Source organism: Colias eurytheme, chromosome 10 (assembly GCF_061535395.1).
Source record: "Colias eurytheme isolate Ceu_HAF_F1 chromosome 10, ilColEury1 Martin Lab GWU primary, whole genome shotgun sequence".
Taxonomy (NCBI): domain Eukaryota; kingdom Metazoa; phylum Arthropoda; class Insecta; order Lepidoptera; family Pieridae; genus Colias; species Colias eurytheme.
Window position 1 is genome coordinate 8,472,762 of NC_142989.1, and position 17,945 is coordinate 8,490,706.

The following is a 17,945-nucleotide window of genomic DNA, read 5'->3' on the forward strand; positions in this document are numbered from 1 at the left end:
AACAAGAATAAACAATATGCATTCGAAATAACTTTAATCAAATTTAATTTACAATGAAATAACATTTTTGCATTAGTAAAATAAAGTCATATAACTACTGACAAGATATAACCTTTTTGAAAGGTTTTGGAATGGCATTTGCAACAAATATACAGCACACTAAACATACAAGGGCAATAATTTTAAAAATAAAAATACGTGACGTACACAATGCAATAATATGATGAGCTTAATATGTTGTTTGTAGAAAATTGTTGGACTTTAATGTTAATCTTTAACACACAAAATATAGCTGCTAAGTTTAAAGCTAATACACACTGGGGCCCTGAACTCATTTTAAACTATGTCCTACTTATATAAAAGTTATTGTACACAAATTGTCTACAGACTACGAAATTTAAATTTTCCGTTGTAGGTAATTGCAGTACTGAATATTTCAGAGATTGTTTTCTTTTAATCTAGTTAAAAATCATCGGAAAAATATACACAATAGCGCTGAATCTTGTGAACAAAATGTGTGTGTACAGTTACCATTACATATAAATCTTATAAGGTTCTAGCAAAAAATAAATTATACAAATTAATAATACATAATATGTATAGCAACTAGCAATTTTAGTTTTAACTGGTCTTTATATTATTGACTATTTTAACATATTTTAGAAATTTTAACTATTACAAAGGGTAATAAACAGATATAGAAAAGGATAATAATTACATTCCAAGTAGAAAAATAGTTGTGAAGAAGGCTTTATGTCTTACTTATAGCAAATTCGTTTTAATATTTGTTAAATATATATCACGATAGCAGTCACAAAGCAAGCAATTTTAAAAGTTTGGTCGAAAGCTGCAGGAAAAATTGTACAATTTTTTCATTTTTTTGTACCATTTAAACACAATAATTGTAAAACATACCATTTTATTGCATGAATGATTTATGTAGCAGCCAATGAATACCAAACTTTTAGCTTTTACTAGAATCTCTGTATCAAATTTTCGCTTGCGTGTATTTTTCTATTTTATAAAGTGAATTTACGATATACATAGGGTGCTTTTATAATTTGCCGTTTTACGGCACGGCACGATATTACCGTGGACGAGATAGAAGTTTTGTGGCCGTGGACGGCATGCCGTGCCGTAGGGTGATTTTATAATTCGCCGTTAAATATTGCGCGTCTTCAAAGTGCAGACATGTTCTCGAAGAGACAGCGACTACTTATATTCTATTTGTTATATTTAAGACGTAAAAAAAGACATATTACTAGAAAGTATTGGCAACATCCGCTTTTAAAAGTAAAATATTTAGAAGGGTCATACTACACGCTATTTGATAAGCTCAAGGAAGACCCAAATAAGTTTTTCAATTATTTTCGGATGTCAACAAAATCGTTTTATTACATACTTTCTCATCTGAGTAATAATTTAAAAGCGCCGCCCTGCCTCCCGCGCCTCTTGGCTACGCACGCACACATACAAATTTCTTGTACGCACACACTACACTCTCAACAATGCCGCGACGATTTGATAGGGAGCGCAGTATGCTACGGCAACGGCACGGTAGATCGTTGCCGTTCACGGCGTGCCGTTGCCGTGGACGGTAAATTAAAAGCGTTTGCATACAAATGCATACATTTTGCTTTCCTAATTTACCGTGACGATAAAAACGTGCGGTACCGTGCCGTGCCACGGTAAATTATAAAAGCACCCATACGTGGATTGTTCAAATAACGTCACGGTATTCATTGAGATATACATATGGAGACGACACCGCCTACATCACATATTATGTTTTTGTTGTGGAAAAAAATAATTTTACACATTTAAAAAATATCGTATGTACTGTGGATATTATTTGAAAAAAGTTAAATCATGAAAGATGAAAATAAATTACCTATGTATCATTTTTTTTTCTTACATGGATTGGTTTTAATTGAAAAGGTTTTAAATGATAAGTTTATTAAGTAATAATTTATTTATTAGATTAATTATTTTTTTTGTTACATTGATTGTTCTTAATTGATAAGTAATAAGCAAAATATTTACAAAGTTTCGCCTCTATAGCGCGAACGGCGAGTCGATGACATCGCTTAATCTATGACTCACAAGCCGCCCCGCGCCGCTACGCTTGCAGCACAGATTTTGTTCGTGGTGTCTCCTCTATACGTAGTAATAATAGCTCAATGACGGTATTATAGTATACTTTTATACAGTACAGGGCTGTTTGAAAAACGCTATTCTTTTCATAAAAAAGGTATACCATTTTTTAAACAACCCTACAACCACAATTTGTATAATATACGACTACTTATGTATCATCGAAAATTAAGATAAGGCGATAATATCGACGAAACGCGATGGCTTAATAAAACATTACACTAACTCGGGAAATTATTTGGGGGGAAAATATATTCTTGTATCACAAATATATGTTTTTTGCTTAATATAATATCGTTTTAATAACTATTGATGATCTTACATTAACCTCGTATATTTCTCTAGTATAAACTAAAACTGGTACATATTATAAATTATTGTATTTCTTGTTAGGTCTAGTCAACAACATGAGATATTACTGGGATTTTAACAAGTACCTACATGACAATCATTCACTCTTGACTTATATGAAGATCTTAAAGCATATTCTCTGCTTTTTCATATTTTGTATAGTAAGTACGAAGTCTATGTCTATATTTTCATGTTATATTTTATTCTGACGCATTTTTGTTTAAAATAGTAATTGGAAATAATAAATTTAACTAATGGTTAAAATATCCTTGAATTGGGAACACCTACTAGATGTGGTTGAAATACAAATGATAATATTTAACTTACAATCGTGCAGTTCCAAAATGATGCATATAAGTTTAAACATTCTTATTAAATAAAATTTTAGTCCAATTACAATATTCCCAGGAGTATTAGGTTTTTCGATAATTAATTAAGATAATTAACCAAATTTTTTTGATTAAATAAGGATTTAAGAAGAGAAAACAATACTATATTTAATTCGCGTGAAAATTAATTGAGAGACTTAACATAATAAGTATGAAGCGAACTTTGAAATGAATCTCACTCTAGCTTAATATTATTTAATAAGAAAATGAAGTCATAAGTACGCCTTGTTGACTTAAAAATGTGTTAGGGCTAATCTTTCAAAAGTAAAATTAATCAAAATATAAAGTATTGCAATGCCACCCCATATTATTCACAATCAAAATAAACAGATAAGTATTGGTTATCTATTGTACACTGACAATTGAAAAATCAGCCCTAAATGCATAAAGAACCACAAAATAGCAACTCTTCATTTAAGTTCCGGAGCCTTCTTAAATGAGATGATTTTTTTAAAGTTGTAATTTGAGTAACAACTTTAAGAAAATCGTCCGAACAGGTAAATCATACAGTTTCGATCAGTATATAATTGTTATATTTCCACAAAGCATTAATTAATATGTTTCTAGTAAAATATTGCGTGGAATGTCAAACACAACTTTAATTAATATGAAAGTGAATTCAAAATATTTTCATAAATAATGATAATAGAAATATTAAAAGCCATCCACCATTTACAAATATGTAACCATAGATTGGTGTCATTTCATTAAGTTTAGGACCCGAAAATAAAATAATTTTAATAATAAGATGAATTATTCATCTTAAATTCATGGGACTCCATAAAACTCGAGACAACAAAATGTGTCAAACTTGTGTGATCTGTTTCAATATTAACAGAATTATTACAATCTGAAAAACTATCACTTGGTACAGAATGACACCTTTATAATAATTAGTTATTTAAATATATAAATTTTCTTTATGTAAAGTGCACTTTATATATCCAGTGGTAATACTGCGCATATAATTTTTGCATATTGTTCTTATTTTGAACTGTCATTACTTTTAACAATATACAAATAATGGACTATAATAACTGTTCTATTCATTTATTTGCATATAACTTTTTACAAATACATTTTTAAATGTACGGTTACAAAGAGTATCAAATCGAATGTAACTTTAGGCCATCTCACACAACATAACACGCTATTTATAAATTTAGCTTTACAATTTCGTCATAAATATGAATCCATTCAATATACATTTTAACAGATAATACATTTATATGAAGATATATTCATAATTTTCGCGTTTGTATTGTCAGTAGAATACCAAGAATTAGCTTTAAATATATCTATTGAACTGTAACTCCATATCCGTAATATCACTTCGGCTCGACACAGTACAATACAAATACAATGTCTGTCTTTTAAAGCGTTTTAAATAATAACAAACATACTACATCTAATGAATACACTAGCACTAGCCGACTTCACTTTTCACGTAGAACAGTAGGTAGGGTGTGGCCGCGGATCTCATTTTGGGTTCAGCAGACAGGAGGTCTTCGAATTCTTCGTTAGATATGGGTTTGACAAGGTCATCGTCGCAGGCGAGCCAGCCAGTTTCCGGCCTATGTCTGGGAACACAGCAATCTCGGGCTGTACAGCCTGTTTGTTGTGGCCGCGGTCGGTTGAATAGTGTCCTCATGAAGCTGGTGCCGGTGTTCGAGGCGGAGGAGTCGTTGTTGCTCTCTCTGTCGCACTTCACGTCGGCTTGTGAGCTATCCCGTGCGTATGCGACGTAATGCCCGCCGGTTAGCGTTTGACCGAGGTGCATTATGACCGCCCAAAGGATGTACCTGAAAATTGATACAGGTATCGATAAGTTATCATTTATAAAATGTGCTACCATAACAATAGAAAATTGTTTAATAAAATGGACCCATAACCTGTATTTTTTTTAATTATTAATATTTACCAACCTTGATAGATTTTGACAGAACTATATTGTAAGCGGTGTTTTCCATTCCATTATAAAATAAAAAAAGACGGGTTGCACTCCAGGAGTGCCGGCAGAAGTGAAAACTTGATTATTAACGTTGAGCATGTTTGATATTTTGGAATGGTATCCGTCTTACGCTTTTTCGATCAGGTCACGTGTCCTGACGCGAGTTTAAGATTTTATACCCATTTCAGAAAAAGTGCTCAACGCCACTAAAGAAGTTTTCACTTCAAAAAAATAGATCTTTACTAAAACTATCATATGCACCTGTGAGCAGGTTGCTGGTCGGGGCCGCGTCTCGCGCACGGCTCGCAGAAGCATGGCATCAGCAGCGGCGTGGGCGCGTGGCGGGTGATCTTCTCCATGCCGCCGCTGAAGCGCTTCAGCTGCAGCACCAGCAGCCGCGGCAGGCGCGAGTACGCGACGCTGCGCCGCGCTTCGTTGTAGCGGAGGCAGCGCTCGCACCAGTACTGTGGATTAAAAAAGACGGGTTGCACTCCGGGAGTGCCGGCAGAAGTGAAAACGCGCGTAGTAGAGAGGGGATAGCTGTCTAGTCTCCATCCGTCTTACGCTTTTTTGATCAGGTCACGTGTCCTGACGCGAGCTTAAGATTTTATACCCATTACAGAAAAAGTGCTCAACGCCGCTAAAGAAGTTTTCACTTCAATAAATAATGATTAATTGATTATTCGACCCTTCTTTTTTATTGGACATGAAAATTAATGCTGCGTCGCGCTTTAATGAAGCACAAGCGACACTGTTATAACCCATAACCCATATTCAATGTTAAGACAAGTTTTGCATTTGTTTGACTCGCCACAGTAAACATAGAATACAACAAATAATTTCTCATATTACGAAACAGATAAAATAATCTGGACAAATAAACAACGAACGAACATGAACTTGAACGCACTACACTTTGAATGCATTTTACAACAGCACTATAATTATAGTCTCATGACTGATATAGACATTCATAGATAAAAAAGAGCATGTGTGTCGAGCACATGTATCAGAAGAGAAACTTCTTTGGCAAGACTAAAAAATACCAAAATCGTCGCGTTACTCCATGACGTGACGTTATTGCCATTGCCATAACGCGACTTAGAAATTTTACTCTCAACGCACCTAAAGAATATAGTTAAAAAAAAATTGGTTGTTTGTAAAGTAGGTTTACGATCGAGATGTTTACGTGATAACGTCTTATTGGTTTCAGCCACAAAACAGTAAAGTAGATAGAAGTGTGATGTGGGCGTGGCCCACGTGTCACTTGTAAGGTAAGATCACCTAACTTGCTCTCAGTTGTGCGCAGAAAAATATTCGAGTCGGTTGTCAGCTGTCAAACCTTTTTTCCATATTTATTCATTAATTAGGACGTGTTGTTCGGTATTAGAGTGCAAAAATGATAGCAGCAATAATATTCCAGAAAGTCTTGTTTGCTGTTCAATCTATAATAGTACTAATTTCTTACGGATTAAGGTTCATTTTAGCTATACTCATATAATAGAAAGAAAAAAAATACACAAAAAAATATTATATTAAACACTTGACCGTAATTTGAAGCTTACTTATTGAGAAGGTACCTAGCTTTTTCCGCCTATTTTCCCTCTCTTTCTCGTTGTATATATGCTATCTCTCTCGCACACGGCACACCTCCCACCAGGTGGCGCGGCCGGCGCACGATAATGTGCAGGCGCTTGATCTTCTTCATTGGCGTCTAGCTTCCGCCGCGAGAAGGTTGTCTACAAGACTACAACCTTGGTGCTATTAAGTATTGCTTAAAGCAAGTGCTAAAAGTGTTAAAAAGTGTATCCCGTCGGATCGGTACAGTGAGTTATTTTTACATCTATTCTAATGATATTTTACTTAAAAATGAGTAAAAATCTTTTAAGTCAACGGTATAATCGTTGGACTTTATTTAAAATGCTGAGGTTTTTAATGAATCCTTCAGCAATAGTTTATATTTCATTATGCTTAAATACTTAATAGCATGAATAAAGATATTTAAAATTAACGATACAACCGTTACATTTTACTTGAAATAGTAACTTTTCTTTTGAAATATTTCATTATGCAATATGTACTAATTAATATTTGAATTTTTAATACTGTGAGTAAAGCTACTTTAACGGTGTTACCGTTCGGCTTTACTCGAATCGTTAATATTACTTTTGTGATTATTTGATATTACTAGATATATCAAATACCCTCTCTTGTATATAGATATTTTTAATATTTTATTTCATTTTTAATAATGTGTTTTTATTACAAGGTTACAAGTGAATTTTTCGTGGAAAAATTACAATTAATACTTAGTATGGATATGAGCCAACGCCTATGAGGCAACTCAAAGCTTTACAGGCATACAATCCATTGCTACGACTTTATTACATTGTCGTTATCGCTAGGAACGGTTCGGAATTCCTATCATAGTTTATTACTAAAAATTATCGACGAGATGAGTCAGCTCCAAGAAGTCACGACATGTCAGAGCATGTTGTGATATTGTTTTATAAATCGTACGGGAGTTAGCCGCTCAACTGAATAATGATGGAATTCGCTCATGTATAGTTGATACGTACCATGAATGTACCGTACCATGAAAACCACACATTCAAAACTATCCGTAGTCTATACGTGTCCTTTTATGAGTATTATTCTGATCCGTATTTATGTGAAAATAGACATATTACACACGGCTAATTTGATTGAAAATTACGTTTCCTATGTTTCAAATGATGCAACTTTTTTGTTAAAACGAGTAAGTACCAAAATTTTACAATTAAATTATTTGGTTTACTGAACTTGTGCTGAAAGGGTTATCGTATAATAATTATCGAGATACCTTAATAGAAATTAGATTTAGATACATTTATTTCAAAGGATTTACAATTCTCTTCTAACGTTTTAGAATAATATTATAAACTTTTACACCTTGACAAAAAGTAAAAAATTGCGGGTGAGTGGAAATTATTTTGTGCAATTAAATATAACGTCCTACGACGGTATGGTTGCTTTCGTAAGGAATGTTAACGGATATTAAGCAACTAAATGTTACATCGATTGCATGAACAAAAATAAATATGAATCGAAGTTCATTTTAAAATTTAGTGAATTGATTTGAATTATGAATTTATTAAATAGTTAGTCCTTTTTTATATAAACATAATAATTAATTACCATTGTCAAATCAATTGTTATTTCATCCTGGACAGTTGTCGCTAACATTGGAAAATAAGTTAAAGGACCTTGTTAATTGCTATATTATTTAAATGATTATTTACTGATAATTTTATACTAGCACTAAGGAATATTCTTGCTCGAAGCAGAATAGGTACATAAATGTGGCCACTACTCCTCGCAGGGGTTAGCCAGGTCAAATCCACCCTCGCAGGGTGTCTCTTAAGCATTTTTTGGCAGGCCCTACTTATTTCTAGTTACAAACATCCCTCGCGCAGCTGTCGCTCGCAGGGAAATGGTGCAAACATATATCGGCCCTCGCGGGGCTTTGATTACAACTGTCCCTCACGGAGAAATGGTGCAAATATATATCAGCCCTCGCGGGGCTTTGATTTCAACCGTCCCTCACGGAGAAATGGTGCAAATATATATCAGCCCTCGCGGGGCTTTGATTACAACAGTCCCTCACGGAGACATGGTGGAAATATATATCAGCCCTCGCGGGGCTTTGATGACAACCGTCCCCACGGGGAAATGGTGCAAATATATATCAGCCCTCGCGGGGCTTTGATGGCGATTGGTGCAAATATACAAAGGATTGATCATTAAAATGATCATAGATATTTGCTTTCGTCACCGAGGACCCACGAAAGAAGTTTTGGATATGACAATATCGGATCTTCACTCTTCTAAGGTAGGTAGCAAAAGGTTTTGAAATCTACTTCACAGTGGGCAGTATAGTAATATGACCTAATAAATACAATATAGGTTAGAGACGTTAAATAATGGGCGCATGAAATTGATACTTCGTATCCTAAAAGGTTACCGCTTACGCTTATTTAATCAGGAAACCACCATTGGTTTACCAATTATGGAAATTGGAATTGAAAAAATCGTATTTACCATACCAATGCAAAGCCTATTCACAACAACGGAAGGCGAGTCGGATCAAATATCATCTCGCAGATGATTTGAGGCGGTGGTTTCGAGGATTGTCACCAAGCCTTGTGTCAACGGTATCGTAATTCAATGGCACTAGCCGACCAATTTTCATATATAAAAACATCGGAAGAGATTTTTTAATCGCAAAGCGATTGAATGTAACAAATGACGATTGATTACGTATACCTAGTTGACCTCTCATAGGCTTATTTTAGTTGCCCAGTCTTGTAGGCAATTTATTTGACTTTTTTTCAACCCATTTGACCTCATTATTGCACCCATGAGTTTTTGCTTCAGGGCTCAAACAATAAATCGCTGAGGGATTAGGATAATCGTTTGTTTAGACAAGTTTCTTGTCATCCCACCAGGATTATTATATTGTATAATAAAGTTATATACAACTATTAACGTAAAACGTTTAAGTACTCAACGAATGCTGCGAATACTGACTGTTGAGTGACATAGGATAGAGGATAAATAACGGAAAGTCAATCTTTCCAAACAAAAGCCTCTTATTATTAGATATTACTTGGAAGTTGGAACCCCTACCCTTAACGAGAAAGCTCTGCCAAATGACTTCTCATTTCTTTGCTTTGAGGGGGGGGGGGGCAATAAATGAAATGCAGTACAGACTATACGGCTTTTAAAATATAAGTCTGGTAAGCGAACTAAACTTTGCTGGTTTAGTTCTTGCTATATCGCTATCCGTGCCAGCTTCTCGTATTTACGGGTGAATTAAGTTTATCAATAGCATGGACGAATAATATAATAGTCATAAATGCAATGCTATACAGAGGATATACTGCATTTAAAACATGACAAAGTCTGGTAAGCGAACTAAACTTTGCTAGTTTAGTTCTTGCTATATCGCTGTCCGTTTCTGCCTCTCGAGGTTACGGATGAATAAAGTAATGTCCTGTCTTCGCATCCACAGCTAACTGTCCTATACTGTCATAATCTAAACTCAGATTCATTCGACATAGCTCCCCACGAGCTCAGTTCTTCATTTTTGCACTCGCACAACTGTGGACAACACAAGAGCAATGCCTCCATTGGTAGCAGTTACAATCAAGGGATAACTAAGGTAGGCTAGCCATATTACGGATGTTGGAACAACCGACTATATTTAGGGCAATTTTCTTTGTTCAGTGTAACGTTTAGACTGTCGTAGCATTCCTACGGAACAAAGATGGGATCAGATCTGCATCCTTAATGAAGTTAATCGAAAGGAGATACTTTCAGACGACGATAGTATTCAAAATCCACCATATTCCTGAACATAATAATGCATAGTTAAGCTTATAATCTCTCTTGCCATTATCCTGCAGCAGAATTCCTTGGCGATAATTTGTTCTCGTTAGAACGAGCGAGGGTTGTTACGATAATATGAGAAATCCTAGTCAGTTAGAGACCTGAACGACGCGATAGAGTACCGCTATTTCAGTAGTAGTAGCACCGAGAAGGGCGAAGGTATTCTGGAAAGCAGAACTGAAGGCCCGGTCAGCAGCACCATCCACCTAATAGACAGTGTTTAGTGCTGCACCACTAGAATCTGACTCTGAAGGTATGAAAATGTGGAGTACATTTTCCAAATATCAAATGTTATAGTCGGAAGAAAAATCCTATTTGCCTCCGTCTACCCAAAAGACATACGGAGTATCTAGTAGAAGTTGGTTGAATTAGAATAAGTATAGTTAAAAACCTTTGTTACTTACTGGATCAATTTGGCTCATTTCCTATCTGACGTTCATATAGCTGTTGATGGCCTAGTGTTATGCACAAACACTATTATTATAAATAAGTCACGTTATGTAGTCCCGAGACTTTCGGTATATAAGTTCTGATGTAAATCATAATTATATCTTAAAATTAATTTGATTAAAACTTATCATACTTAGCTGTAGTAATTGCAGGTTTGGGACACAGATAAGCTCTTATCATTTTAGTCTCTAACTTCTTGAGTTCATTATATTTGTTTCCAGTACAGAGTTTATAACCTATCAGTTTTAAATAAATAATTCATGCATTGTACTGAAAGTACCAGCCATGTTTAGATTATGATCGGTGGCGTTGGCTCTAAACATTAATAGACACCGCACGCTTTGGTTGGATGTTACATATATGAATATGTAATATAATTTAAACCGTTTACCTGGTTTATTTTATTACCTTATCCAAGGGATGACCTTTTGAATTTATTTCTGACCCTAAAAGTAGAGACCAAGGTCTCTTCTTGTCCGCTAGTAGCAGGTTGGGTTAAAACTGTGTGAGTTGAGTCAGCTGGTAAATCTATGTTATGATGATTCAATGGTGCTTCTACAGAAGTCTAATTGAATAAATAAAGGTTTGAGTTTGAGGTATTCTTGCCTCGTCGGTGATGAGCTGTTGCTTAATTTTGTAAGTAACATCTAAATGCGTAATTAAAAGTCGTTACTTGCTCTTTCGCAGATTTACGCTAAAGATAGTGGAAATTGTAGTAACTTTAACTTTTCAAGCCCCAAAGGTTAACTAAGGTACGCTTGAACCAATCTCATAAGTTCTAATACTTTTAATCATTATGATTAACTTTTTGGTTCTTATTTGATTAACTTTTCATCTGGGATTGTTAATATAAATAATATAAAAATTTGTGTGATTTATTGGTATACTATCTGCACACCTTACTCTTTCAAATAAAGAAATAAGTAATTACTTATGTACCTATTCAAATTCACATTGGCGTCCATATATTGTACACCAGGTGGGTCACAAACAGGTCTCAATAAGTAAGCTTCAAATTACGGTCAAGTGTTTAATAGCTGTGTTTTACCTGAAAATAAAACACATATTAAATACTTACCTATATTTGAAGCTTACACTTAACGTCCACCTGTTGAGGATTTCGACTCAATGAAGAAGATCAAGCGCCTGCACATTATCGTGCGCCGGCCGCGCCACCTGGTGGGAGGTGTGCCGTGTGCGAGAGAGATAGCATATATACAACGAGAAAGAGAGGGAAAATAGGCGGAAAAAGCTAGGTACCTTCTCAATAAGTAAGCTTCAAATATAGGTAAGTATTTAATATGTGTTTTATTTTCAGGTAAAACACAGCTAATAATTATCGATAACATTATAATTATCGATAACAAGGCTGACATCCCTCAGAGCATAGCATCAGATAAATATCAAGTTAATGTCATTAATGTTGAGTGGCACAAATTTCAACCTTATCTCTATGTGTTGAGGTTCAAAGTTATATCTATCGAAAACTAACGCCCTCTGTTGTGGAGTAGCTGGATGTTTTCGAATTTGGAATTTCTGTGCAATGAGAAACAAAACAGCTAATATACCTAGGGATTTTATACTAAAATAAACCGTAACATGGTGCGTTAGAGCGTAGACGCACTATGCGGGTAGCCGCATTGCGGGTAGCCGTCCGGTTGACCGCAAGCACAATTATGTACGTAATATTCATTTCTATGCGCACTGTGCGGTCTGCGGTAGCCGCATCGCAGTGCGCATAGAAATGAATATTACGTACATAATTGTGCTTGCGGTCAGCCGGACGGCTACCCGCAATGCGGCTACCCGCATAGTGCGTATACGCTCTTAGTGCGTATACGCTCTAAGGGTACATATTGAAATGCTGAATTTATAACCTAAGTCAGTTTTTACTCAAATTAAGCTGTCCAATCAAAGGCATAGATTACTTGTAGTGTACTGTATAACTATCGGTTTAAATGTGTGGGTTTGGCGACACTGGTTTTCATAGTAATTATGACATTATAGCACTTCTATTTGTTTTTAATGTTCTGTGGTTTCAGCGCTCGAGATGAAACGGGAGATCAGTTCGTCTCTCTCTCGTTATACCTGCGATCGCGCTCGTGAGGTTTTGGTGTGACACAAGTTTCTGAACATGTCACCCGACTAAAACGATTTTAAAAACGTTATCACATCAAAAAAAATAAAATATAGTAATTATAAATCATTTTGTCACCTTGTTCTGATCGCGCAGGTACTCGCTGGACAGGCAGGCGGCGCGGAACGGCTCGTCGGGCGCGTCGTCGTCGCCGACCGGCACGCACAGCTCGCACACCGCCTGCGCCTTCTGCGTCACCGTCTCGCACTCCAGGCACATGGTGCGCACCACCATCGTGCCTGCCACGTGTATATAAGCTTATTAATTAAAAAAAAAAGACGGGTTGCACTCCGGGAGTGCCGGCAGAAGTGAAAACTTGATTAATTATTAACATTCAGCATGTTTGATATTTTGGAATGGTATCCGTCTTACGCATGGAATATAAGGGCTTAAAAAAAAATCCGTCTTACGCTTTTTCGATTGTCCTGACGCGAGTTTAAGATTTTAGACCCAACGCCGCTAAAGAAGTTTTCACTTCAAAAAATCGCAACAAATAAATCTATTTATGAAATGATTAATTCAAATATTAAACAGTAAGTCTGTTTCATATTTGAATATATATTTACGCTTAAATTACTTACTAAATATAAATTGATGCCATAATAATTAATAACCTATCTATTAATAATTGACATCTATGATAATAAATACATCAAGGCTATTTTCGACAGTTTGTTACATTATAAAACTGATTTTGAAACTTGTTAATTTTTTCAAATTCAAACATTAACAATAATGCCAACCTCTACTTATATCCAAAAACTCCATATTACACCAAGACTCACCCTCAAAATCATCAGCAACAAAGTCCCACCCTGGTCGAGCCCGTTCATCCCTCTCTGGATCAGCTGGCGACGGAGCTCTTTCCTCAGTGGGCGAACACCGTCTATCGTTCAGTTTCACCTCCTTGCGTTTCTTCCATGACTTGCGCAAGTTGCCCAACGTTTTGCCGCCGTCCTCTATCGTTTGCGGACGGCTGAGACCATTACTGGAACGATTGATAGATTTTTGTAGAAAATAGTTAAGTCTACTGTACGAGCTAGCGCGCACGAGCAACTTTGTCTCCGCAACTATTTTGTCTCTCCCATCAATTTGTATGGGGAGTTGCGTCGCTACGTGCGCGCACTTTCATACTAGCCCATAGGTGGGAGAGACAAAATAGTTGCGGAGACAAAGTTGCTCGTGTGCGCTAGCTCTAAATTGAATTATTCTACTCATTGAGTTCATTATCAAAACCGATTTATATTCGTCCCTCTACAGGGATATAATTCCTATAGGAGTTCAATAAGGCTTATGTGGTGAGAGTAAGGTATGTTAAGTTAATGAAAATCATTATTAATATCGAAAATTATCGTCACTGAAACCTCTATCAAGTGAATGATTATTGTACTGTGTGTAATGAATCATATGAAAACAATAACAATATTATTATGCAATGTTTGTAGCATAGAAAGTATTAATAGAAAAATCGTCACGACGTACGACGCTAACGCTATTACGTATTAAATTAAAAATAAGTGTTGTATTATCGATGTTTTATTCATGTTAAGACTAAGATTAGAAGCCAATTACATAATGTTTGTTATGTCATCGAGTACTTAAAAGGTTAATCCATGAATTCTTAAAGTGATGAATGCTTTTGTTTAGATAGAAATTACAATCTAATGGGTCTTTATAGCCTTAAATTAATGACTTTTAAACATACATAATTCTTGTATTTACATTAAATTTTATGAACAACTAGCGGTCCGCCCCGGCTTCGCCCGTGGTACATATTTACGTTTTCTCTACATAAGAACCATCCTCGTACTTCAAGGAATATAATAAAAAAAGAATTATCAAAATCGGTTCAGCCGTTCTCGAGTTATGCGCTTACCAACACATTTTGCGATTCATTTTTATATATAAGATTTATAACATCCTAAATTTTGTATCATTTACGACTTTCACACAAAAACCTAGTTCAAATTCTTCTAGTTATATTGAAATATAAAAATCCATACCTATCTCCATTTTCTTGCAACTGCAGGCGCGAGGCGCGAGCGCTCAACGCTCGACATGTTTCACGTATATTGTCCAATATACACACCAATAATTCGTGTGCATCTTGTTGTCTGTTACCTATAAATATAATGTTTATTTTAAACAAAAACTAAAGTGGCTATAAATTGTCAGAACTAGACCAATTTTATGGGACCACAGGCACAAGCTGTTGAAAAATATAAAAATGAAAGTTTTATTACAGTGAAGAACAATCATAATATCTATCAGACTAGCAGTGCCACATACAAAAATATCATATTCAATTAATTGTATAAAACAATTCAATATTGCAATTTACTACTGTACATTTCATAATGCATTAACCACTGTATAGCAATCAATACTATATTTAAAACAATCTCTGCTGTATAGTGCCTGTTTCATTTGTATAATTGATTGTGTATGTTTTCTGCTACAGGCAGCCCCACTCAACTCTATCTGCTCTCAAAAGGACAGTTGACAGTTTCAATTCCTAGGAACTGGAGTTTTACCATTTTCTTTTGTAGTTATAAAATAAACTAACCTTCAAAAGTAGAGTTGACATCTCTTAAAGCTGCTAAAAAGGCATCAGCTGCGTACGGTTCAGGACTTGTGTCAGCTGTCGTGTTCATACATTTGCTCTCCACTGCACGCAGACTTAAATATGTCTCGTGAAGTTTCTCTGTTGCTATCTACAATGTTTCAAACATACTTCATATAAAAAAAACCTATATGATTGAGATTTTGTTTTTTAAGCTATTGCATAGCTTCTATCGCGGGCCTTGAGCGCGGGGACCGAATCGAGAAATTCCGTAACGTAAAAACCTCACGCTCCCCACTCCGACGGGCTCGGAGGTGTAGCTTGAAGGCATGCTATGCAATAGCTTTACCGCGGCAGTCCACAGTGCCACACGTCTTTTTTTTACTGCACATTTATTACTCATACAATAGAAGAGAACTGTTTTTCTAGCTTTACACTTATTACTCATACATACAATATAAATTTCCTATCATTATTATATAATCTAATTCATAATTTGGCACAGTAATAGCATATCTGATAAATCTGTCAACTTTAATACTTTGGATTTACACTATCATTTCAATGTTTTTTTAAGAAAATACACTGATAAAGTTTTTTTGTTATCTCTCTGATTCACTACAAAATTCTCCCTATTAAGAATGATAACTTTATGGCAACCATTTAAAAAGCTGTGAAGCTAATTATATACAACATTTACGATAATAATACCATTATTATAAATTTATAAAGAATAGAAAAAAGTCCCGCCTCGTGATTGAATTTTTTCTATTCTTTATAAATTTATATTTATAAAGCATTTGAATGCCATAAAACCAAAAATATAAATTCAATACCATTATTTTTAATCCTGATTCAACAATTTTATTTAACCAAGCAATATTACCTGTATTTTACTCTTTCCCGAACTATTATCCGACTGTCCCAAAGACAGTAAATCTTTACTGCTCCAGGACCTAGTTCCTGAAGATGCAATGCCAGCCGCACTTCTACCGAGGGAGGAACTCTTTAACCTGATGCTGCCAAGTTTCTGTTCCACTCTACTCAAATCTGACACTAAATGGTGCAGATTATGGACAAATTGAGGGGCATACCTGAAAGTAATTTATGATTATAACAATTGTTAAGGAAGGCTTTAAGTAGGTTAATAAATTGAATATCTATAGATGATTTGGTAGTGTTATCACATTCTGGTGGTAAATATATAATTATGTACTTTGATGATTCAAAAAGCACTGCTGTAGGAATAAATTTTTAGTTTGAATTTAATATTTTCATCAGTTTATTATAAATTTACTATACCTGTCAATGCTTCAAAACATAATATCTTTTTACTAATGTAAAAGAAATGCATGGATGCATTATAATTAATATGGTTAACTTTACTCACCTCAAAGTATACAATACACTGTTAAGAAAACATGTGTTTCCAAGATTAGAGAGGGTGGCGATAGGAGCCTTGGTTTGGGAGCCCCCCCCATACTGATTATCTGACGAGTGGTGGCCATTCAACATGGCAGTGCTGCCTTGCTTGGGCTTTAGTATCACTAACTTCGGTTCTGCGAATGAAGCTACCGAGAAATCATATATTAAAACTTTTCTTCATCATTATTATCAATCATGCAGTATACTATAGGTTAGATTCTTATTAAAATAGAATATTATGTTCTATCATCCATATTATTCAAATAAACTTTGAATTAAATCAATATGCATATCACCACATTTAGATTTACTTAGGTACCTAACATTTTTTTTATTAAAACAGTCATATCTAAATAAATAACAATAAACTAGAAACTTCTGTAATAATTTGTTGTAGTATTCATAAATTTGTCAATAATTACCTCCCACTTTTGATGATTCAGTCAAAGGCTTCAGCTTTTTAGCAGCATTCAATGTATTGTTGTAAGTCCCTTGTAAAGGTCTCTTGACAGGTTTATTTTCTTTATTGTCATAAGATTTTTCACAGGAATAAGTACTTTCTTTACAACCCGGTTTTTTAATTTCGTTCCTTAATTGTGTTGCATTATTTCTATTCAGAGACAGTGAAAATTTAGTTCTATCGACACCTTTTTTAGTTTCAGGCATAGGATTTAAGGGCATCTTCAGAATACCTGTAAAGATCAAAGGCAATTTATTGTAATACAAATTGTATTGGAAAATGATTGGAAACTTTGCTACTTGTAGAACGGTCAAGGATATTTGTATAAATATTTTCACTTTGTGTCTATTAGCATACTTACGGCATGGGATTATATATTTCTCATCCACTTACATTATATATTATATGAAAATGTATTCCTTACGTTGAAACTGCTAAAATAAACAGAAATTATATGAAAATAACCACGAATAACTCCATTTGTAACAGACCGCCATATTGGATTAGTTGTGTAATGAAAATTTAGTGATGTTCATTGTTCACCGATTTACCGATAAAAATATCGGTAATATAGATGTAAAATTATCATAATCACAAAACATAATAAAAAAATAAATCAAATACTCTAGCGAAAT

General features: G+C 34.8%; 1 protein-coding gene across 2 annotated transcripts; it reads right to left on the reverse strand.

Moving 5' to 3' along the window:
* Positions 1-17: 17 nt before the first annotated feature.
* Positions 18-17,815, reverse strand: Usp1 (ubiquitin specific protease 1). Of its 2 annotated transcripts, none has more exons than XM_090106363.1 (10): positions 17,704-17,815; positions 17,273-17,542; positions 16,816-16,996; positions 16,312-16,519; positions 15,429-15,576; positions 14,866-14,983; positions 13,648-13,850; positions 12,941-13,101; positions 5,107-5,309; positions 18-4,696 (listed from the first exon to the last, which is right to left on the reverse strand). In XM_090106363.1, the coding sequence occupies exons 2-10, from the start codon at positions 17,529-17,531 to the stop codon at positions 4,321-4,323; spliced, it is 1,857 nt and encodes a 618-aa protein (XP_089962489.1). In that variant the 5' UTR covers positions 17,532-17,542; positions 17,704-17,815; the 3' UTR covers positions 18-4,320. The 2 variants fall into 2 exon arrangements, with proteins under 2 accessions (XP_089962489.1, XP_089962487.1); XM_090106361.1 differs by having other exon boundaries at positions 17,672-17,807.
* Positions 17,816-17,945: the final 130 nt, after the last annotated feature.

Coding starts and splice junctions, on each gene's coding strand:
- Usp1 (XM_090106363.1), bottom strand. CDS start 17,531: ATGCCCTTAAATCCTATGCCTGAAACTAAAAAAGGTGTCGATAGAACT. Junction 14,984..15,428: donor TGTCAACTCTACTTTTGAAG/GTTAGTTTATTT, acceptor TTATATTTATAG/GTAACAGACAACAAGATGCA. Junction 13,851..14,865: donor TTGCAAGAAAATGGAGATAG/GTATGGATTTTT, acceptor CAATCGTTCCAG/TAATGGTCTCAGCCGTCCGC.